At 51.3% G+C, this 23,119-nt stretch overlaps 1 protein-coding gene across 2 annotated transcripts in view; it reads left to right on the top strand.

The window, feature by feature from the left end:
* The window catches only part of LOC119098619 (aminopeptidase N), a 38,252-nt gene that overhangs the window by 2,770 nt on the left and 12,363 nt on the right, over positions 1 to 23,119 (top strand). The window contains exons 1-5 of one of the 2 annotated variants that reach the window (XM_037221591.1): positions 10,694 to 10,906; positions 14,977 to 15,620; positions 20,570 to 20,725; positions 21,999 to 22,132; positions 22,820 to 22,997. In XM_037221591.1, coding sequence (XP_037077486.1) covers positions 10,862 to 10,906; positions 14,977 to 15,620; positions 20,570 to 20,725; positions 21,999 to 22,132; positions 22,820 to 22,997 — 1,157 coding nt within the window. In that variant the 5' untranslated portion in view covers positions 10,694 to 10,861. Of the gene's footprint in view, positions 1 to 10,693; positions 10,907 to 14,976; positions 15,621 to 20,569; positions 20,726 to 21,998; positions 22,133 to 22,819; positions 22,998 to 23,119 lie in introns of those variants that run through there. The other variant, XM_037221592.1, reaches the window with a different exon arrangement.

Raw genomic sequence — 23,119 nt, forward strand, 5'->3', positions numbered from 1 at the left:
TGTGGCTCACTGACTTGAGAAAATATGTACATTTTTCCATTGTCCATCTTGTTTTGCGAGTGCATAATGTCAGCGTGGCACATGGGATAAATTATAACGTGTGTGAAGCCAGCATGAGTTCAATACTCATCTCCAGGAGAAATTGACGACTCCTTAGATTTTCGAGAAACTTGCACCACAGCAAGCCCAAAATACGCTGACAACATACATAAAGGCTCTTTGTAGGGCATCGAGGGGATTGACCTCCAGGAAGTTGTAAAGGGTCAGCCGACGCGTGACCACAAACGTTATGCATGTTATGCACCGTTCGATCGGGAATATGACGCAGATTCTAGAAAGGTCTTCGAAATAATCTCGCGCCAATCCTAAGATTTTTCAAAAGGTATACAAGGTACATGTCTTAAGATAGTCCCGCGTGATGATTGCTAAGCAGCGTAACTAAATGTGCTGAAACCGATACCAGCCTGCTTTAGTTGAATCTGCCTACCAATTGAATCAAAAGTTTTAAGGTGGAAAAAGTTAACACCTAAACTCGAACGCAGGTCATGTAGGTCACGTGATGACCAAACAATTGTGACACATTTCCAAAAAGTACATATTATCTTGAGTTGAATGGTGTCATTTGCCTGATTGGAAGAGGCCTGATTTAAAAGCAATGAACGCAAATGTCCGGAGCTAATCAGTTTCTGTCGCAACAATGGTTTTCTATTAAATTCAACACGGAACCCTACAACTTGAAAATTCGGAGCCCTTTGATCTTTGTTCAAATTTCTACGGAGGTAGAAGAACGCGGATAAGAGGGTATTTCGTGGCTCTTCACGGGTCATCAAAAACTTTGGCCCCCAGGCGTTACCGCATGCCAGATCGATATTCGTTACGTACATGTAAAACGCGTGATGATTTCTTAGCAGGGTAAGCTAAGGTGCTGAAACCGACAAAAGTCGGTTTTGGTTGAGTGAGAAAGCACGGTCATATAAAAAAGTGATGGTTGTCAGAGGTTTTCTAGCTGCCTGCTGGACGTCTGGCTACTGCGGAGTCGTTTAGCCACTGAAAAGCCCTCTGACGCACGAAAAACTGGCTTACAGATAAACTTTTGCTACTACAGAGCTGTCTGGACGCTGAAGAGCCCGCTGAAGCACGAAAAACTGGCTTACAGATAAACCTTTGCTACCGCGGGATCGCCTGGGCAGTGAAGAGCCCTCTGACGCATGAAAAACTGGCTGAAAGATAAACCGATAAACTTTTTGATAAACTTCCCATGACCCCACACGTCCCTGGTAATCAACACATCACACCCGGTTTCCGTCAGGCATCCTGACAGCCAGAGGCAGGATTGGCCAGGAAATGCTATGAGTAATGTTGAATCCATCGTGAATTGGTGCAAAAACGGGTCGTTCAAAGAACGTAGCAGGTCTTCACAAGCGTTTTTAAGGAGCCATCTCTGTCGCTTAGCGAAGCAAGTCCACAAGCGCGTGTAACTACTGAAGTTTCAGACAGATAGCGTAATTTACTTGAAGTTGCAAGAAAGGCCGGGAGGATATCCAATGTTGTCTTTCGTCCTTAAATATCGAGTTGGGCTATCCGCCTACGTGGATGTTCGCCCTACATACGGCGGCGGATCAAGTGGCCTGTATTGGAGACGGGACAAATTAATGCCCGTTGGATCAGCCCATGCCAAAGACAGGCAATTTCAACACAAAAAAATTCCTGTTGTGATGTGGTACAAGGAAGATAGCTCAGAAATACAGCCTGTGGCAGACGCTCCGTCACGGTACATTATGCACCAATAAGAAGTGCTGCTGTCCCATAAACGTACAGGAAGCCGCCATACCATCACTTGGCTGTCAGTGATGCGGGAGGCCGCCTGTCCAGGGCGGCTGCTGCCGTCGGCGGATGGGAGCAGGGCCCAGACAGGCAACATCCGAATGAATAGCTTTATTCTGTGACATGACTTTCACAGGCGAAACCCGGTTTTACGCCCTTTGTCACATTGTTTTGGCAAGTAGAATTTGTGGTTTCAGACTTAGTTTTTGCCTAAAATGCTGTGATCAAAGATTACCTCTTGTGAAATAGTAGACGAAATTCAGGCTCATGAAAACTTTGTCTCACTACGTCCCTTGATTTTACTTAGAAATTCTGACAAGCGTGTACCCAGGTCGTATTTTTACACGCAAACTGAAGGGAAAGATGCCTCTCAATGACCCAAAATGCCTATCCGTTCGTGTGATTTGGCCTCCTCAGGGAAAACGATGATGAAACGAGCAACGTCATAGAAAACCGGGTGGTCTTATTTACCAAATGGTATAGATGAGTCGAATAGGTAACATTGTGCACTAGTAAAACACAGCTGTGGGTGGATATCTGAATGTGAGTGTGAACATCTCGAGACGAAAATAAATATGTGAATCAAGAGCGTACAAGGTCCTCCATCCCTACCCCGGCCTGCCCCCTCCCCCTGCCCCAGTCACCATGCTTGCCTAGCAACTGAGTCTCCTTAAGTGTTCCCCGAGCCTGGCTCCCCCTTTTTGAAACGTTCATACGTCTATGTGGCCATGTAGTATGAATACATGGTCAAAACCATATAGCTCAGACGAACTTGAACAAAGGACATGGTTGTTTCAGTTTCGCGTCGATACCAGGCACGGTCTTGCACACATGCACATGTAAAGGTAAAAAGCTAGATCTTCATAAAAATTTGACCTTGGACCTGGCATGTTGGGGTCAATAATTTGTCGAGCATCATACAACTTGCTTTCCATCACGAATCTGCTTGGGACCAATCCACTGGTGTTTTCGTTTTTCTCTCTTTGTTTGGAAACGGCAGAGGGGAGGGGGCGCGGATTCGCATCGACCCCCCCCCCCCCCCCCCACCCAGCAGGCTGTGTTGTGAAAGAACGGTGGATCAGGGCGAGGGTTAAGCTGGACTTGATTTAGACGCGTGCAAAACACCTCGATCGGAACTTGATGGAATATAACAGCTTTCCAGTCCAGATGGATTTGCAGGGAATGAAACTGAATGTCAAGTTGCGTGGGGTAATGTGCCCATACATGTTAGTCTGACGTCTTCGCTAATGAGCCTGAAATTTGATGAATTTATATGAATTATCTGGAAAGTATGTTTGCTATGACGAATTGGAACAGCTCAGAATTGAAATAATGACTAAGGCGAATTTGCCTCACGATTGGATCCCAAATTGATGGAATAGTTTGGACGAGATCCCGCAAAAGAAACAAATACAAGAAAGGCCACACGGTGTACCGGCAATGCGACATACGCCTCTTTCCATTGCCCGCGGACAGAAGTTTCAAACATGTGACGACAATATTTCAAGGATTGAAAGCAGCTAAACTATTCACACACTTCCAGCAAGCTTGTCCTTACAAGCATCCTTGAAACGCTGTATACGACACTTTCGTGAAGTAGACGATGAACAATCCCCAGAACAAAAGGGAGTGTCCCACCTTCAGAGCTTATTTCAAAAAACATACTTCGGTGAAACCTCAGCGCCATTTGTGTCCAATGTTAGCAGGGTAGTGGCATTGCAACGCCATGAAGACGTAATGAGGATATTTATTTTAATTATTTTATAGTCCAAAATATGCCACCAAAGTTTTGTCACTGCGCCTCTTTTTTTCTTCGCAGCCATGCATTGTAGTCGTGGTCTGCGACAACTCACGGTGGTAGAATCTGCTGAAGGCCGTTGTCGTCTGTACCGGCTAGAGGTGTCACTGTTGGGCTGTTTTAACCCAGAAATGGAGGGCGTGCAAGGCGTAAAACTGGCACCCATTCTGCTATGAATAACGTTGGTACAAGCGAACGCTTAAGATGGGCACAGCGGGGCGCTAAGGTCATTTAAAGATAAGTACATTGGTTGAACGTTGAACCAGTGGGTCGCCATAGACCATATGACATATGTCTGTTTCCCAAAGCCAAAGTGTACTGAGAAGAGCCACTGTGCTGAACGCCTAAGGGGAGAAATAAATCCATGGCAAGTAGCACGATGTTTCGTTAAATGCGCTTGATAATAACCTCATATTTGTGAATATTTTACCCTGGATAGAAGGTTCCCATCTTTCGTAACATTTTTAGCATATGTGCCGGAACGCTGTCACGAACCGCGCCTGCTCCGAGTACTTGTCAGCGACTTTCAGGGCCTCCAGGACAACAACATGGAAAAACGTTGGGAAATACCCAGTCTCGTCAAAGAAACCCGAACCAAAAGCACCAACTCAACCGAACTTGATCTGCAATGAGCTGACAGGCGTAACCGGTTGTTTGCGTCAGTCGGCTTCGAAGTGGCGGTCGCGCTGGTCGCGTCCCACGCGGGGCGACACTCCGGCCGCGGCCGCCGCGCGCGTGCCGCGGCGCGTTCGCCGTTCGCCCGGCCACGCTCCCAGAACTGTCGGCAGCTCGGCAGCGGATGGGCTCATCTCGCGGTAGCGGCTCAGGTGGTATCACCATCAACACGCTGTGAGGGACTTTTCCAATGGCGGGCCTCATCTCCCTTCGAGTTATGAACAGCTCGATTGCCAACTATGGGGTATCGTGTCAGTGGAAGCCCACAAAAGTCATACCATTGAATCAGGGAGGCGGCGTCAGCGACTCGAGAAATTACCGACGCATTTCGATCTCATTCGTCGTGACAAACTTTGTGAGCGCGCTGTGTGCACCCAGCTCATGTCCTATCCGACCTCGAACGATGTTTTCCCAAAATCGTTCGAAATCCCAACAGTACGGATTTGGCCCCGGCCTCTCCACGGAGACAGCGCAGCTCGACGCTCTCACATTTGTTGCGAACAACTTAGACAGAGACATGATGACGTCATTGGCCACCGCCAACACCTCCAAAGCGTTTGACAGCGTTGGGTACGCCCGCATCCTGGAGATGCTGGTGTGGCATGGCATGGATGCCCGGTGGCTCAATGCATTGCTCCAGGGTCGTGCCCAGTCACTACGGGGCGGAACCAACTGCGTAATTCAGGGCTCCATATTCGGCCCAGTCTTGTTATTGATCTGCACAATGGCTTCACACAACATATTCCTCACAGAGAGATGCGCCGATGACGCCTGAGTGCAACAATGAAACCTGAGTTTCTGACCTACCCGTTCTCATTTTTGGCATCAAAGCTCTTGTTGAAAAAACTTCGCAGGTGTACTGTAGTGGTTTTGTCAAACCGAAGCACCCCATAAACCATTCTAAACAGAAATTATTCTGACAAGTCTCGCTGGCTCAAAGGGAATGTTCCACACGTGAAGTTATTGAAGCAAGCGTGATATATAACGTAAGCTGTTGGGTGCATTTGCGAGGAAGATTATCCATTTAACAGTCTCATTTCTCGTAAAATAAACAGGAGAATGGAGAGATAGATGTGCCATTTCAACTGCGTGCCTTTGTTGAAGCGAATATCGGTAGTAAATTCGTGATAAATTTATCACAATCACAAATATTGCATCTATGTGACATATATTTCTCCATTGTTCTGTTTGTTCTACAAGGAATAAGGCTGTTAACACTGTCTCTCCATATGCATCATATATGATTAAATAAGCTCGCTTATAACTATAAGTATACTTTTAGGTGGAAAAGACTGCTCTTGGCGACACAATTCCTGTTTAGTAAAAATGTTCCTCAATACTTCATTGTTTGATTACGTTATCGTACCTTGCACAACATTTGTTGGGAGTCAGTTGACGGCCGTTATATTTGGAAAGTGTGATCACGAACGTCAGATATGAATGACTCTACACTTAGATTTGTCTTGGCCTTGATCGCCGCATGACTAATGAAATGGCCTGATTTGAATGACGTTCTTATTTGAATGCTGTTGAATGACGACTTCCTCACCCCGGGGAATCATCTCTTAGTTACCAAGTGTTGTTGCTTCGTCACTCTGACTGCACCTGCCCTGGATCAGACACCGTGTCTCCACAGAGACTAAGAGGGTGATGGTAGGGGCGATGATGTTTCTCCACATTCGATACTACTCGACTCTTTGGCGTAGCTGTTCAGCTGCGCGGAAAATGGCGCCCAAAACGCACTGAACTTCGGCGCCCGCACCATCCTCAACCGGAATAAGCACGATCGTGCGTGTCCCCACACTGCTTGTGTCGGGCTGGCCTAAAGAACCTGATATGATCACCGAACGGGACATAATGACGATGCGGAGCATTCTGTCAGACACCCGTACACCCGAGGCGTCGCACAAACGGGTGGTCGGTTGTGCCTTGGGGCCCTCGCGTGTCACTCGGGCCACAGCTGGAGGTATGTTGCAGCTCCGCAGCTCCCGCGAGTGCGCACCGAGGTAGCGAGCCGCTTATTTTTCCACGAGAGCCTCCCTCGCATGTGGAATTCGCTGCCATCAGGTGTTCGCCTGCCGGCCACTGTTAGCGCCCTGGCGTTTAAGAACAGTCTAGTCGCTTACCTGCGACCGAGGTGGATCTATTGCGCCGTTTTTGTCATTAAATATAATGTCCACGTGTTTTTACTTCCGTGTCCCATGTATGTGACGTGGGTGCCGGTAAAGCCATACTGTGGAGGATCTTAATACAGTCCATCTAAAAGTAAAGTGCAAAACAGTCGGCAACCTCACTTTAAGTGTAGCCATCACTTGTGAGGTGCAAGAACAAAATACATCTAGAAGGCCCATGTGCCACCTCAGCACATGTTTTACGACATCGCCGGTAGCAGGATAGCGCCGTGAGGTTGGCTACTTGGCCGATTCCGTGGCACGCCCCCGGCTCAAGAACAATATCTGACGTCCATGTCTAATCCCTATCGATGCGTGAGAGTCCATTAAGCCGGCTAAAAATATAACGAGACACGTTCTGATGAATGCCCACTGATGTACCTGTACACGTTCTGATGTACCCATACCACCGGTCGAGGGGTAGGGACGCAATCGGGTGGACTGGTAGATGGGTGCATCACCACCGGTCGAGGGGTAGGACGCAATCGGGTGGACTGGTAGATGGGTGCATCACCACCGGTCGAGGGGTAGGACGCAATCGGGTGGACTGGTAGACGGGTGCATCACCACCGGTCGAGGGTAAGACGCAATCGGGTGGACCGGTAGATGGGTGCATCGCCACCAGGTCGAGGGTAGGACGCAATCGGGTGGACTGGTAGATGGGTGCATCACCACCGGTCGAGGGGTAGGACACAATCGGGGTGGACTGGTAGATGGGTGCATCACCACCGGTCGAGGGTAGGACGCAATCGGGTGGACTGGTAGATGGGTGCATCAATAGTGAATGATGGTTACAGGCTGGAAGGGTGGATAATCGTGAAATCAGCGGCGCTGTCGCATAATGAACGCTGCAATGGTTTCTCACCACTGATATTTCTTTGGAAGACGCTTGCATATTTGGTGCACGTTTAATGTGCACTAGTGATCATCCGATGTGGCGAATACAGTTGACGGCTGTTCTGTAAGTTGTTCAGTGCATTAGCGAGAAAAATTAGTCGCATAGATAAGACATTAGAAGTAGCCTTATTCCTCGGAAAAACCAGGAGAGTAGAGATAAAGTTAGGTCGATATTTCGGCAACATGCCTTTCTCGAAACAAGAGCAAAGGTGAATTTTCACCTGTTTTTTTTTTCTCCCAAGGAATAAGGCTAACACTACTGTCTTATCTTTGTGACGGTTGTTATGTTTACACGCGAGTTGAACGTCCGGTGGACGACAGCATGGGAGATTGTAACACGCGTGGAATATCTTGGAGACCGCCGCAGTGTGCTTGCACGAATACCTCAATGGCGGTCGTGTAGGTGCTCCGGATATTTCTGACGTCACGCAACATTCAGACATATGTCTGGGTGCCCCAGCCCTGTAGGTCGGTGGACACGCAATGTCCATACATGTCTGGGTGTCCCACTTCTATAACTCAGTCAGACACGCCATGTCCATACATGCCTGGGTGCCCCAGTCCTGTAGCTCGGTGGAGACTCAATGTCCATACATACCTGAGTGCCCCAGTTCTGCGGACCCCAATTTTTGACCAGTTTTGTTCCCCAGTTCTGTGTTCTGTGGATAGCTCTGTGGACTCGGCGCCCTTGTGTCGTTGGTCGTCTCGGGCTTTTACATTTTCCCGGGTCTGAACGCCATCGGAGAGCCTGCTTCCTGTCACGGCTGATGGGATGGTTGTGTTGGTTGAGACCCTATACCGATCCTAGTTGCGCTCCGCATGGTGGTAGGCGCGCAACTAGGATTTGTATAGGGTTTCCTGTCCAGTGGTAGTTCTCTGCACACCCTGACCGGGAGCGTGCTAGCTTATACTCATTTAAAATTTTCTCACAATCAGCACGAAGATATATTCACAACGGCGAAGCACAGTTTATTAAACCAGTTGAGGCATCCTAGTTTAAACACAACGTTTCGGAGACCTGAGCAGTGCCGCTCCGCCGTGTTTGCATGTCATGAGCATCTGCCGTGTTGCGGTCATGGGCCTTCAGTGCAAAAAGTTGTCTGAAAATTCCGCGGCATACGCATGGGTCATGCTTTGTCTCTTCCTCAATCTCCTCCTTGCCCTCTCTCTCTCTCTCTCTCTCTCTCTCTCTCTCTCTCTCTCTCTCTCTCTCCTCTCTCTCTCTCTCTCTCTCTCTCTCTCTCTCTCTCTCTCTCTCTTCTTCTCTCTCTCTCTCTCTCTCTCTTCTCTCTCTCTCTCTCTCTCTCTCTCTCCTCTCTCTCTCTCTCTCTCTCTCTCTCTCTCTCTCTCTCTCTTCTCTCTCTCTCTCTCTCTCTCTCTCTCTCTCTCTCTATCTCTCTCTCTCTCTCTCTCTATCTCTCTCTCTCTCTCTCTCTCTCTCTCTCTCTCTCTCTCTCTCTCTCTCTCTCTCTCTCTCTCTCTCTCTCTCTCTCTCTCTCTCTCTCTCTCTCTCTCTCTCTCTCTCTCTCTCTCTCTCTCTCTCTCTCTCTCTCTCTCTCTCTCTCTCTCTCTCTCTCTCTCTCTCTCTCTCTCTCTCTCTCTCTCTCTCTCTCTCTCTCTCTCTCTCTCTCTCTCTCTCTCTCTCTCTCTCTCTCTCTCTCTCTCTCTCTCTCTCTCTCTCTCTCTCTCTCTCTCTCTATCTCTCTCTCTCTCTCTCTCTCTCTCTCTCTCTCTTCTCTCTGTCTCTGTCCTCTGTCTCTGTCTATTGTCTCTGTCTCTGTCTCTGTCTCTGTCTCTGTCTCTGTCTCTGTCTCTGTCTCTGTATGTCTGTGTCTGTGTCTGTGTCTGTGTCTGTGTCTGTGTCGGTTGTATGGTATGTGTCTGGTGTCTGTGTCTGGTCTGTGTCTGTGTCTGTGTCTGTGTCTGTGTCTGTGTCTGTGTCTGTGTCTGTGTCTGTGTCTGTGTCTGTGTCTGGTCTGTGGTCTGTGTCGTGTGTCTGGTCTGTGTCTGTGTCTGTGTCTGTGTCTCTGTCTCTGTCTCTGTCTCTGTCTCGTCTCTGTCTCTGTCTCTGTCTCGTCTCGGTCTCTGTCTCTGTCTGTCTCGCTCTGTCTCTGTCTCTGTCTCTGTCTCTGTCTCTGTCTCTGTCTCTGTCTCTCTCGCTCCTAATCTCAATCTCGCTCTCTACTCTCTGTCCTCCGCTCTCTGGCATCGTGCCTTGCTCTCTTGCTCTCTAGGCCTCAGGAGTAAACTTCAGTTCAGTAGTGAACAAAGTATACCGACTTTCCATTTGCAAAGACCACAGTGAGACGCACTCGAGCTAGCCTGCTCTCATGCGAGGCGCTGATGTGAGCTGCACATCTCATTGAAACACCAACGAGCAGACTATGTTGCCTTTGTGAAAAGCCTCCGCGTCGCGCCAGCTCATCACCCATCGTAAATCGAAATCCGCCGGTTGCGTTGTAGTGTGCTGGGTAAACCATATGGACAATACTTTACCACCTGACGTAGCTGATTTTCCTAGTGCAGAAGGGAGCAAATCACCAGTTGGTGACTGGGACTGCGCGGCCGACGGCGACCGGCCTTGGCGTCGATCGACTGCCACATGGGCATTATCCGAGAGGAATGTGGCAAGTGAATGACCGGTGGCATTTGTTCGTGGCGTATATTGGCCAGCAATGTCATGTCGAGTATGTGCATGCTTCAAACGAATATGCACAGATGCTCAAGGACGAGACGTAATTCTGGCAAGCGTATAGAAAACAGCATGCAAGGACGTGATTGCAGGTCTCATTCGGAGCTTGTTGAAGCCGCTAGGTACTAGGCAAGTTGAGTTGTGCTCTGTTGCATATATATATATATATATATATATATATATATATATATATATATATATATGAGCATCGGACCTACTACCGCCACAATAGCGCAGCCCCTGATTGCATAGGTGCAAGTGCAGAACACCAAAGCGAACGGCATCACAACCCTCCCTTACTTCTGCCCAGGAACCGCAGACCCGCCTCCGCCACAACAGGCCTTCCTCCGACTTGGTTCAGGTGCGACTACAGGGACCGCACTCTGATCCCAGACGCTGCTTACTCAGACGCTGCCATACGGCACCATACCGGCCAGCCCCGCAGCCCATTCCCACGATTCCGCTCTTGTGCCACTGTTAAGCACCAAACCTGCCCCGGTTGGTGCCCCCGTGGAGCGCCAGACCGGCCGGCCGCCACCGCAGCCCCTCCCCCTGGTCGGCCGCTCCGCGCGCCACCCGGCACCACGTGGCAGTCGAGCGACGCCGCGACCGGTCGCCGCCAGCCACGCTGTCTCAGGCACCGGCTGTGTCAACGCGCCGCGCATCTGCCGTGGAGCAAGTGCGCAGCGCGATCCCTCCCTAACCCGTGCCGCGGGCGGCTCCCCGGACACCACCGCACGCGGGTCTGCGTGCCGCGCGTGCAGGACCGTCTTGGACGCTCCGTCCTTGACGTGGACAGCGGATATGCAGTCAGCTGGCGCCCGGGATGGCCTGCGCCGACGCGCGAGGGTAAGTGGTTCGTGCGGCGCCCGCTAGGCGGCTCCCCAGGCGCACCGATGGCCGCTGCAGCCCGGCGCAGCGCGAGCGATGCGGTCCGGTGTGCTGTCTCGGCCTTCTGGCGGCCGAACCGACCCATGAGGCTGGGGGCTATGGGTCCCTTCAAAGCACGGGCCGAGTTCCCGCTGTTCTGGATAGTACAGGTGCCGGTATGTTGCTTTACCCCTATTTGAAGTAGAACTAAATGCAACATAAACATCTGCTAGCATTTAGGCCTAGCCTAGTACCCTAAAGTGCCGCTTCGAATATGTCATGAGAGCAAGAGCTTAGTTTTCTTCTTCAAATGGGGTGGGGGGAACTAGGGATCCAGCCCCCAACTTGAATAAAGTGTGCCAAATCTGGGGAGATCCCCGTTTGTTGATAAATTTTGGTGCGGTACGTTGTGTCAGTTTTCGCTGTTCAAGCACCCTTAACTTACCTGCAAAGGATTCACCTCTACGTAGGAGGCACATCTACGGAAGAGGGACCCGAGCAATACCTTGGAATGACCGCTTGGGGGCACCCTGCTGGCTGGTGTGGGCTTTGTTTTTATTGGGACCTCTCGTTCTCTCCGTCTCTCTAGTAGAGAGGCGCCGGTGAGAGTCCCTTTTATCCACAGCCGCCACCGACAGGCGACGGCAGCACCCTTTAAGCCTCCTTATGATAAGTGCGTATTGGTCGGGGCAAGCTAAGTATGTTCTTTCCCGACAGATTGTGCAAGACTGTCGCTAGTGCAACAGGAGTAGTATGTTTCCGGGGAGCAGTGGCCCCTTGCCAATGAAGTTGAAGCCATCTCAAGCTGGTGGAGTACAATGCAGTGCTTCTGCCCACCAGGGCCGTCTTATCAGCCGGCAGGAGAACCTTCCAAGCAAACAGTTGCTCCCAACAGACCAGCAAACCGCGTAACAATCCTTCAGTGGCCCTGTTTGCTTGTATAATGTCCCTGCTGACCAAGCCAGAGGTACGGGGAGGGGGGAGGGGGGGAGGAAAGGTCCTGTGTCAGCCAGGGGCCCCACTGCCGAACGGAGGGCCATTCACCCCATTTCAGGCAGTGTCCGTTATGTCGAACCGAGGCTCTCTGTGCCAATTATTGACACCTACGGCAATATGGGATGTGTTTTGCGTCAATGAAGGCCCCTACGTTGATCCGAGGCCAACTGCCGGGGTAAGGGGGGTCTCCAGTGTCAGGCAGGTGACCAGTATATGATTTATCCCTCAGAAGGCTTCTGTACCGCCCAGGGACTGCACCCCAGTGGCGCCAGCATAGCGGTCGGCAGTCGCCCCATGCTTGAACGGAATGGTCCTTCAGCCCCTGACCGGGAAATGTAACCTGCCCCCTCCTCCTTCCCAGTGTTCTACCCACGAGATCTCATCCCATCCCATCGTATGTGCACATTTCGCGGCAATCCCTGTCTGTGCTGTGGGTCTGGCTAAATGAATGCGGACAGGTAAACACATGTACAGACAGGTGTGCGCCCGAAAATTAATGGAGCAGACAGACGGTTTCCGCTTGCTTCGCTGTGAAGAGGCGATGCCGGTGGGTGCCAGTAGTGCCTGCACCAATGACGTAACATTGACGCATCACAACAATTTGGACTGGATCTCGGATAACATTCTGCATGGTTAACGTTCACATCTGGTTATCAGGCACGGGTCATTGCGAAGCATCGCCTGTGCCGCGCGGTTCCACGCACTCAGGACCTTGAATAGATGGTATTTAGACTTGATGCTCTCTTGCATAGCTTCACTGCGCGGGGAGTCACTGTCACTGGCATGGTCTTACACATACGTAAAGTGTACTGCTGTTAAATACCAAAAAGTGTCCCCGCTCGCGTACGCTGTGACCGACACTGGTATCGGAGAGGGCTGAATTTATGTGTTAGATCGTCAATCGCCATTGCGCCACTGCAGCCTGGTGAGTGGTGATCGGCAGGTGCTCCGATGACAAAGATGTGTGTGAATGGATGGAACGAGCGGCTGGAGAAACTCAATTTTGACGCTGTTTTTCCCGTAACGCGTAGGATTAATACTAACTATTGTACACCGATGGGAAAGCAGTTGTTCCCGCCCTCCGGTCATTCGTCACCACAAGTCTGCCTGCGAGGTTCTCGTCAGGTGTAGACTTGCGTGATTGTCGTGGTGAGGCCACTCTCACATGATCACGCCAGATACGGAGCTTCACGCACGCCCCTCGTGCCGGAACTGCGACGGATACACAGTGCGCGCGCTCTATTGTATTTGCCTCTACGCATGGTGGATATTTACATCTTAAGTCTCTAGCCTACGCATCTCATGTGGAAAAGGCAGCACGCAGGGGCTGTGCAGTGCTGTAACGGCCGCGAACAGGTGAGCGCACTGCTCAGTAACGACACCCTCGGTTACTCAGCTGTCAACGGGCACCTCTGGCGAGGGGCACCGTCTGCTGACACGGGGCGGAGTTTGCTGGGGCGGCCTTGGCCACGATGTCGGCCGGCTATTTGTCTGCGGATTATGCGGGCAGCGGCTTTGTGCTCGGCGCCCGTACTATAGTTTGCATTGGATCGCTGCTTGATCTGTTACGTCTGGTTGTGGCTGGGGTCAACAATCATTAACCTTTGAAGTAACCTTTAACATGCTGGTAAACACTCGCCTCCGGAAAAAGCTGTCTGGAGTCCGGGGAGGCGCTGACCTCGGGCCCCGGCGGCGCATGCCTCGTCGGGACTGGAGGTCAAGTCGGGAGCCTCAGGCGGTTCAGTGACTGGCGCCTCGAGCTTTTGATTCAAGCCTGGTTTGTGCTTCTGAAGACTCAACAGTCAGTGTCTTCCTGAGGTGGCTGGCAGGGATTGGGCACGGTAAGGGAAACATCGTCCCGTTTCCGTATAGGGCTGAAGCGTTTGCCTTCCAGTGCAGCAAGGCACAAACCTGTGCGTCGCACCGATCTTGGGCAGGCAGTTGTCATCGTTCAGTCACGTTTCGGACATTTTCAGCTCGTCGGCGGGTAAGCTTTGGCTGCCCGAACTCTGCCGGGAGTCCCCGTCATTGAACCGAAATGAACTGGAACGGACTCAAGTCGAAAAATCTATCCAACGAACCTTACCAGTTTGCATGGCTTGAATAGAAAGATTTTGTGAGAGTTTTGTGAACTTTTCTGTCCCCAAGCAAAGCGTTATATTGTTCATTTCAGTAATGAGACTGGCGAGGGCGAAGTTTCGTATTCAGGTGGGTAACTTGCTCCCGCTCACGCGCCCCCCCCCCCCCCCCCCCCTCCAACTTGGGCTCCCCAACCCTCTGAAACACGTTGGCCAAATGCGGGAGAAAGCAGTTCCTTGACGTTTTTTTCACAGAAGGATGCGTCATTTTTCACTGATCAGCCCCTCCCCCCCCCCCCCAACACATTTTGCGAAACTGCGCCCCTGTGATCTAGACCATGTAAAGCTGAAAGCAGGACTTAATTAATATTTTGGATCAAACGATGGGATTTAGAAGCACTTAGGATCAAATGTGTTAAGTCTATCAACTGAACAGCGGTTATAACAACGGTAATAAGTAGAGCCTCTTTTCCCACAACGATTAACAATGTCGCGACGGATTTATTCTTGAAATAACCGAATATCACCGACAGACAATAGGGACTGTTGCAAATTTAGAACTTCGTGTACTCTCATCATGATTGTTGCAAAGGAAGACATCAGCGAAATAAAAGCGATCGCGGGTAAACGAAACTACAGTGAATGACACAAAGTGCATGCCAAACCAGTGTGGTTAAAGCAAGGAACAAAGACAGGAAGCATCACCACCATTTACGTATAAGAGCGTAAATTCTTCCGGTGATGAGCTGTCATATATACATACACACAAACCCAGGTATATATATATATACATATATATATATATATATATATATATATATATATATATATGGATTAATATGTATATAATAAGTTCCCTTCCGCCGGTACAGGTGTAGAGGAAACTACACACGCATTGTCATCTTGTGCGCTAGCCGTTGACGGGCGCTGTGTGTGATGAGCTCAGCGCTGAAGCTGCTACTCCCCTGTCGGCAGGCGTCCGGTGTCATGGCGTCCCACGAGGAGCTGACGATGGACTCTGGCCACGAGGCGGTCACCTTCAGCAAGGCGTCTGGCTGCTTCGTGACGCGCTGCTGCGCCCTGCTACTGCTGCTACTGTTCGCTGTTGCGCTGCTGGTCACGGGCCTGCTGGTGCACCGGTACGGCGCGCCCTGCCAGCAGACCCCGTCGGACGCCGGATCGCAGGGGGGTCCCGCCGCGCCCCCCGACGGTGGCGGCACCGCGGCCAAAATACGCGACGTGCGCCTGCCGCGTCACCTGGCGCCCGAGGCATACCAAGTGCGCCTGCTGCCGTTCATCGAGGAAGGCAACTTCACCTTCAGCGGTGAGGTCACCATCCGCCTGCGCGCTGACCATCCGGGCCGCAACGTCACCGTCCACGTCAACGACATGACGGTGTTCAACGACTCTGTGACGGTGACGGACGTGGCGGAGGCGCGGGGGCTGGAAGTGGCCGGCTACCGGTACGACACCGATAGGGAGTTCTTCGTGGTCGTGCTGGCGGAGGACGTGCAGCCCGGACGCAAGTACGACGTGTACATCCGCTTCGTGGGAAACTTGAACGACAAGCTGGCCGGCTTCTACCGGAGCAGCTACGAGACTCCGCAGGGCGAGAAGCGGTAAGCCGCCGTTGTGGGTGGTGGCATGTCGCGTGTGTTGGGTGAGCCTTGAACCTTAAAGCACGTGGCCTATTCTGTGAGTGTTGATATTCGGCACGTCGATAAACATCGGGGCAATGCAAAGACAATCTGGCAGCGAAAAGGAAGGAAAGTGACTTAAGTCTTATTTTTCGTCATGTCAGAGCCATTTTAGTTTTATGTGGGGTGTGGGAGCATCAAACATCAATTCGGTCAGCTGGTAAACAAACTATGTCGTATCACAATGGCTCACTATCTGTTTGCATGTGGCTACCACTATCGACGCATTGCGATGGTATGCCACTGCATACGAGCAGGGGCGTAGCTAGGATTTGCGGCGCGGAGGGACTAGGATTTGCAGTGGCAGCCGACTTTTCAGGGACGAGTCCATGTTCCATTCAAAGGACCTCCTCCCTGAGATTAGAATACAGACCACACAAACGCTTATAAGGAAGTACCTAATTAACGTAGCAATAGGCTGTCAATATTGGTTTTGACCAGGTGCCGAAAACTAATCTCGACAGCGTACAACACACATCCACTTGGCTATTCGCTGACCTTGTCACTAAATTACGACTGTTCGGAACATGCCACTGCCCATGTTATCCAATGATATGTAGAGCCGAAATGAGTCTCCTAACAACCAGGTTGCGGAAGTGTATCCCGGAATGCCGTGAAAGACGGCACTCAATTCTGACGGGGTGAGGTAAAGCCGCATGAGCCCTTCCCCTCCCCCTTTGGCTGCGCGACTGCATACGTCCACTTGTCAGTTGAAGATTCTGTGACGTTCTTTTGGGACAGGCTACAAAAGGGATGACACATATATGACATGATTTATTGGATTCGTTGCGGTTGTCTTGATTCTAGAGCACTGGCTCCGCGATCGGCCCGAGGTACCCCGTGGTTTCACGTCTAGCGTTATTGAGAGGAAGGCCATACATGGTTTATTGGCACTGTGAACGGGTCGTTAAGCGTCTCGTATAACTTGTATGTCATCTTTCCACGGAAGTGTGAGGTTTTCGATCAGGCGGGGTCTACTGACAGGTCACCTCAATCATGTCTTATCCTTATTCGCAATCATTTAGCTCTGAAACAATCAGAGCGAGTAAAGACAAATTGAGCAAAGTCCCATCCAGTGGAAACCGCGTAAATCAAAATAGCAGGGCGCCCTCATCACATCGCCTTTTCGACGTGTGACAACGAGGTGAGTCCGTGAAGGTCACAAATGGTTCGCCTTCATTTTATCCATTTAATCAGCTGCCGTGTCGGGCGTTTAGCTGCAGGGAGGCCGTGTTCGGGCTCGACGTCACGCGAAACTCGCATTAGTTCTGCGCCGTGGCAAGCCGCTCGACACGTCACTCTCCATGTGCCGCGTCGCACGGCGCACGTGCGTTGTGCAACAACGAACAACGAACAGGAAATGTAGGTTCAGCGGCCCGGCCCGGCTCGGTTCAGCCAGCTGCGCCTTTGATCTTTGGACGCATGCTCGTGCTTCATGCTCGTGCATGCTCGTGCATGCTCGTACAGCATTCAGCGATATTTCACCAACATTTCGGCGACACTTTCAGAATCATGCAGCTTTCGGCGACATGATCGGTGACACACAATCGCCGTGTGATGTGATCACCGACGGATCGGTGACACGGTGACACAATCGTTTTGTAAATTTTCTGTTAGGTCTTCAGGGGCCATCTGCCTACAGACTGTTCGATGTAGAAGGGTTTCCCTACAGCGTTGCACTATTACGACAAAAGTCCCATTCCATTCAATTAACGGGGAAACGTAAAATGCTCTACTTGCGAAAAAGCTGCAGAACATGCATCGAATCCGTCGTGACGACACAAGATCCGAGCCGCAGTTTGGCGAACAACTGAAACGATAATCCTATTTGGAAACAGTTTGAATGATTACGCGCAGCCGGTCCCGTGCTCCCGAGCGTGAACCGTGGATGGCCGTTCTTGGGCAATCCTCAAGCTCTGATACCGAATCGCGGCAGCCGAGACAGACAAAGGCGTAGCACCAGCTGCACGTTGCAGGCGACTGAAGCGTCTACGAATCGCTGAGTGGTCTCAGTCCCGGCCGGTCCGTGGCTGTGCCCTCCGTGTGCCAGCAGACCACCGAAAAGTGGCCGGCGTCACGTTTTCCAAAACCGCGGCCTCAAAAAGAGTGCGCTGTGCTCTTAACCAAAACCGGCGGGCAAGGGGGGGGGGGGCAAGAGTTTCTTTTGCCTCCTTGCAATCCCGGAAGGCCCTGTGCCTAATCAAAGGTTTTGTAGCTCATTTACATTACCAAATTCCGTTTAAGGAGGCCCCCACAACTTAGCTGGAGGGTACTTTATTGGGCTCAGAAGATTATTTACTGCATTAAGAGGCCCGTTTTCTAGATCACGAAGCAGCCTTTATGAATAAGACAGCTCATGCTCTAGCTCAGAAAGCCCAATTTTGTGTCAGGAAGGCTCTTTGCTGGCTTAGAAGACCACTGTTGTTAACTGGGAGGCTCCCGCTATGAAGAAAGAGGCGTCCGTTATTAACTAGGAGGCCATTTTAGGGACCAGGAGGCTTTCACTTTTAACTGGGAGACCCCATTATGAGCTAGGATGCCCCGGTACGGACTAGGAGGCCCCACTACAAACTAGGAGGCCTCGTTGTGAAATGGGAGGCCCCCGTTACGAACTAGAAGGCCCCTGTCCTGGACAAGGAGACACCCTTTTTGTAAACGAGGCCTCAGGCGTTTTTGCGAAGTAACGCTAGCCCAGTGCGTTTTTTCCTGCAGGTAATGCTAACCTCATATCATTTACCGACATAATGGCGTGCATCCTGTTTTATGCGATAAGTTTCGTCCGCAGCCATACTGTTGGATCACATAACGACGCATGGTATAAGAAACACTGGCGTTTAGTCTAGCTTATTCTGGACGGCGTCCACCAAAAGTATTTGCGCTTCTCTAATTGTGGGCAATGCCTGTGCGTCAGAAAGGCAGTATCAAACTGTCATACCAGTTTATATTGTATTTGTGAACACACCTTGCAGCATCAAGGGGAATTTTGCCGGAATGGCACAAACCAGTAAGACGCCTTCTGCAGCGTAGGGCCAGGGAGGTGATGACCTACATGGGTGTCATGACCTATTACCGTGCAGATGACACCGAAATAGGAAATAATGTTGTCACTCACCCAGTACTTCAGGCGGGTCAAGACCCGGCAATCTTAATTGACGAAGTTGATGAATTTTTATGGATTTCGCTTTTGTTACCTTGACCAAGGTATTGCCAAATGGTGAATGGTTTGAGTGAATATCGCAAAGTGCACCTTTACCAAAACGAATTTTCACTTGACGGTACTTAGCGCTTCATTAGCAGCAGCATTGCCACACAAAATACCCTTTTGCCATACCATCTAATATCGTTGGAGCACGAAGGTCACATGCCTATTATAACACGTGACAGGTGCGACGTGTCTTGGTCACGTTGTGCTATAAGGGTGATGCGATTGATTTATTCATTATTTGGCTTAAAGGGAAGCGATGTGATGCCTTCGACTTGGTAATACTCAGTCGGGAGACGCATCGGTGATGTCGGGAGGGAAAGTAGCTTGACCTTCGGGTCTTCTGTCACGTTACGCGGGTTTCACCGGTTAAAACCAGTAGCTGATAAAAAGTGAAAGACAGAAAGTAAAAGACACAGGCTTCAGCCCGTTGAAACGTGATCCATGTACCGCACGCGTGGAAACTCTGCCTATGTACCTAGCGAACGTGTGGGCAACGGAGACTTCAGAAAAAGTTGACTTAAACTCTGCTTTTAACGATGGCTTCAGTCGCTGTGCAGTATGATTTTCTCGGTGTCCAGCTGTCAGGCCTTATTACTCTTCATGCGCCGTTTTATGACGCCGGAAAATACAGAGATCCGTTGGATCAAGATAGAGATCACTTAATCGTTGCATGAAGCCGTTCGTAAACTACGTTGGGTATTTTTAACTATTTTAGGCCCTTCCTCCGCCTAGTTGTGCACTGGTTACGCTGGGCGACCCCCTCCCCTCGAACGTCCGCTCGGCTGCTAGTTCAGCTGGAGGTGCGAAACAAATTATGCGCGTGTCCCTGGTCATTACAGGAATCCACCGGTATATGGCGTTCGTAACGTTGCGCTGTCCAAAATCTCCCCCTCCCTCCGCTTTTCCTTCTCTCTCCCTGGCTTACGTTACCCTACATCAAAACCTCACTTCCCCTCCACACGAAACAGAAGATATTGACGTTCTGGCTACCTGCGTTGAGGGGCGGACGGCACAGTGCATGGGTAGCTCCACAAATCATATTTATACGTGGTTTTCACCTATCTTGTGCCTGGCATTGCGGAGGTGCCCAGCCCCAAAGTCGTGAGGAGACGGAGAAGACACGTGGGCGAGACCTTAATCCGTGGAGGAATTACGTTTCTTGGAGGAGCTACGCTTCCGTAGAGATCCGACATGCCAGCGCATCGCGCCTCGACCTGGCCGAGGCCCGCCGCAGCCCGGGCCGACTCCACACGGCATGGCGTGGCCCGGAAGAGGGTCTGCTGTAACCTGACGCGCCGATACATCGTGACATGACCTCTCTCGTGCTCCCTGTCACCCGCCGACTCGGGTTGAGTCGCGCCGGCCGCGTGGGCGGAGCTTGTGTTTCCCGTCGTGGGCCTGCTTTCGTCGAGTAAAGCTACGAACCGACGCCTTGTTAAACCGCCACTTACAATCCCATGGGGGAGATCACAAGGAGAAAGCTAAGTTAGCTTCAACCACTTCCTGATGTCTTCAGCTAATTCCCCTCAGGTCGTTTTTGGATTACTTGGGTGAGTAAACCTTAGCAGCTGTGGCAAGTTTGCTGTAACGACGGGAGTTAAAGTGCGTACGCTCGTTGGCTGGGTACATGGACACTGGGACTTCATCTGGTGTGGATGTGTTTCAGATGGATGGCCGTGACTCAGTTCCAGCCCACTGACGCCCGGAAGGCGTTCCCGTGCCTGGACGAGCCAGCGTTAAAGGCAACCTTTGAGATGACTCTGGGTCGCCCGAAGAGGATGACGTCGGCGTCCAATATGCCCATCAGGATGACCGTGCAAAAGTAAGGACACCCTGACTCCGCATGACTTGTTTGGTGATATAACTCTTAATGTCACATTTCTAACGTATATACATCATGACTCGTATTACTCGTTCCCAGCGACACATTTATTGCGCCGAGTGTAAAATACGGAGGTGCATGCCAGGTATAAGAATGTTTGTGGACCCCCCTCGCCGCCGAATCTATCTTTTGCTTCGTCTTCTGAGCTGCATGCAATGAAAAGGAGCTCAGTCGCCGTCGCTCCGCGTCCGTCTGTGAGTTATAAAGCGGGTGCCGGCTCTCTGCCCCTCCCAGTGCCTTGTATCACTAGTCGTTTGCAGAAAATGCTAGGTCATGCGCAAGGAATCTGCAAGGTCGTAGATGTTCGCTATGCGGTCAAGACACTGACAGGCAAAGCCCAAAACTGCGTGGTGTGCGCAATGTACTAGTTTGATCTGGTCTGATCTAATTTGTACAGGTACGGTAGAGTACGTACGATACGTACGTATTTGTACTGGTACATGCACCGCTACGGTACATGCCATGTACCGTATCGGTGTGGTACGGTACATGGCATGGGATGACGTAATATATGATGTGATATGATATGATATGGTCTGGTGCGGCGCGGTGCGGTGCGGTGCGGTGCGGAGGGCGAGGCGGACCATGCTGAGGATTGTGGTGGGTTAAGCTTTCGCCACGGAATTTTGCCGTTTGCTTGGAATTTTGCGATCGGATGGTAAGGGCCAGGGCTCATACGACACGCACTGCTTAGGATAAGCCCTCACTCTAGAAATCCATCCATACAAAAGGTTCGGACTGAATTTACAAAAATGGTTTAAAAAACGGTATGGTGGCCAAACCTTAAAATGTTTCTATACCTTTGCTCGTATCGTAAGCTGAAAACGCCGATGATCCTTTCACAACCGCAGACACACACACACACACACACACACACACACACACACACACACACACACACACACACACACAGACATACACACAAACAATCACACAGATCCAGGCCTCCTGGCAAAGAAAACTACGCCCAACATCGGCATCGGCAGCCGAAAGGGCATAGTTTTTCCTGAAGCAGAAGAGTCTTGTCCAAGCCTGGGGGTTTACAAAGAACGTCAGCGGCCGACCTCTGGTCCATGGTAGCCTTGCCTAGCACTGGCTCTGCTGTTGGTGTCGTTGCTGGTGCTAGTGAAGATGGCGTTGATGTTAATGCTGGCCCTGGAGCTGGTCTAGCCCTCGCTGCTGATGTATCAGTGGTGTCACTCCGCGTTTCCAGCGACAAGATGCCCGGCTTCGAGTGGGATATCTACGAGAAGTCTGTGCCGATGTCGACGTACCTGGTGGCCTTCCTCGTCAGCGACCTGGCTGTCAAGCAGGCGGAGCCCGGCTTGAGCGACACTCTGTTCAGAGGTCAGCTGAAGGTCACTCATTGAGCGCTCGGTGCCCGTAGTTGAAGGTTGCGGGCATGGTCATTGGGGGGAGTGGGCCGGACAGGGTTGTTGTTTCGCAAAATAAGTTGGGGGAGGGCTGATCAGTGGAGAAAGACGAAACCTACTCACAAATTCGCTACAAAAAACGGTTTGTGACCGGTTTTAGACTTCTTTCTTCTCAAAGTTATGTGCCGGAACACATGTTCGGGGGGAGGGGGTGCTGGTGGTGGGGGTCGCCCACGCTGAATGAGAGTCCATACTCCTAAGGTCGGATGCGAACATCAAGCCTTGTTCAAATGTCAACTGGGGCTATCGATCACGGCGCTAGAGGACCGGGGCGCTTGGATAACGCGGACTCTAGGCTCAGAGGTCAGCGGAAGGTCACTCATTCTCTGTTAGGCAGACGAAGCTGGGGTCAAGGGGCTGGCAGTTTGGACCTCGCCTGGAAAACAACCTGGACCGGTGCATCAGGGCGACACGGCCGTGCGATGTGATCACAAACACAGTGATGCAAAACCGCAACGGCGCTGGTCTGTGGCGCTGCTTTTCGGTCGGCTTAAAACAGGTTTTGCAGACGGACGTGAGCGCCTGGGCTGGAAACAACTACGCATCGATCTGTGCATGGTCGCAGGCTGTGCTTGCTGTCATGGTTGTGCATGGTCGGCAGTGTGGGCGCGGTCGGCGGCCATCGAACAGGGCGACTACGCGCGCGCCATCGGTCCAGCCATCCTCGAGTACTTCGAGGACTTCTTCAAGACCGAGTTTCCGCTGCCCAAGCAGGATATGGCTGCGCTGCCCGACTTCGCTGCCGGCGCCATGGAGAACTGGGGCCTCATCACTTACAGGTGGCTGGAACGGAACAGCCACCTTCATTAGTTAGTCTCTCGCTGTGACGTCTCGCAGTCGACCAGCGGTAACCAATACCATCGGCGCACCATGAAACCCGAGTGATGCCGTCGCCAGTGGG

The sequence above is a fragment of the Pollicipes pollicipes genome, unplaced genomic scaffold, assembly GCF_011947565.3.
Source record: "Pollicipes pollicipes isolate AB1234 unplaced genomic scaffold, Ppol_2.1 Scaffold_4740;HRSCAF=5597_pilon_pilon_pilon, whole genome shotgun sequence".
Taxonomy (NCBI): Eukaryota; Metazoa; Arthropoda; class Thecostraca; order Pollicipedomorpha; family Pollicipedidae; genus Pollicipes; species Pollicipes pollicipes.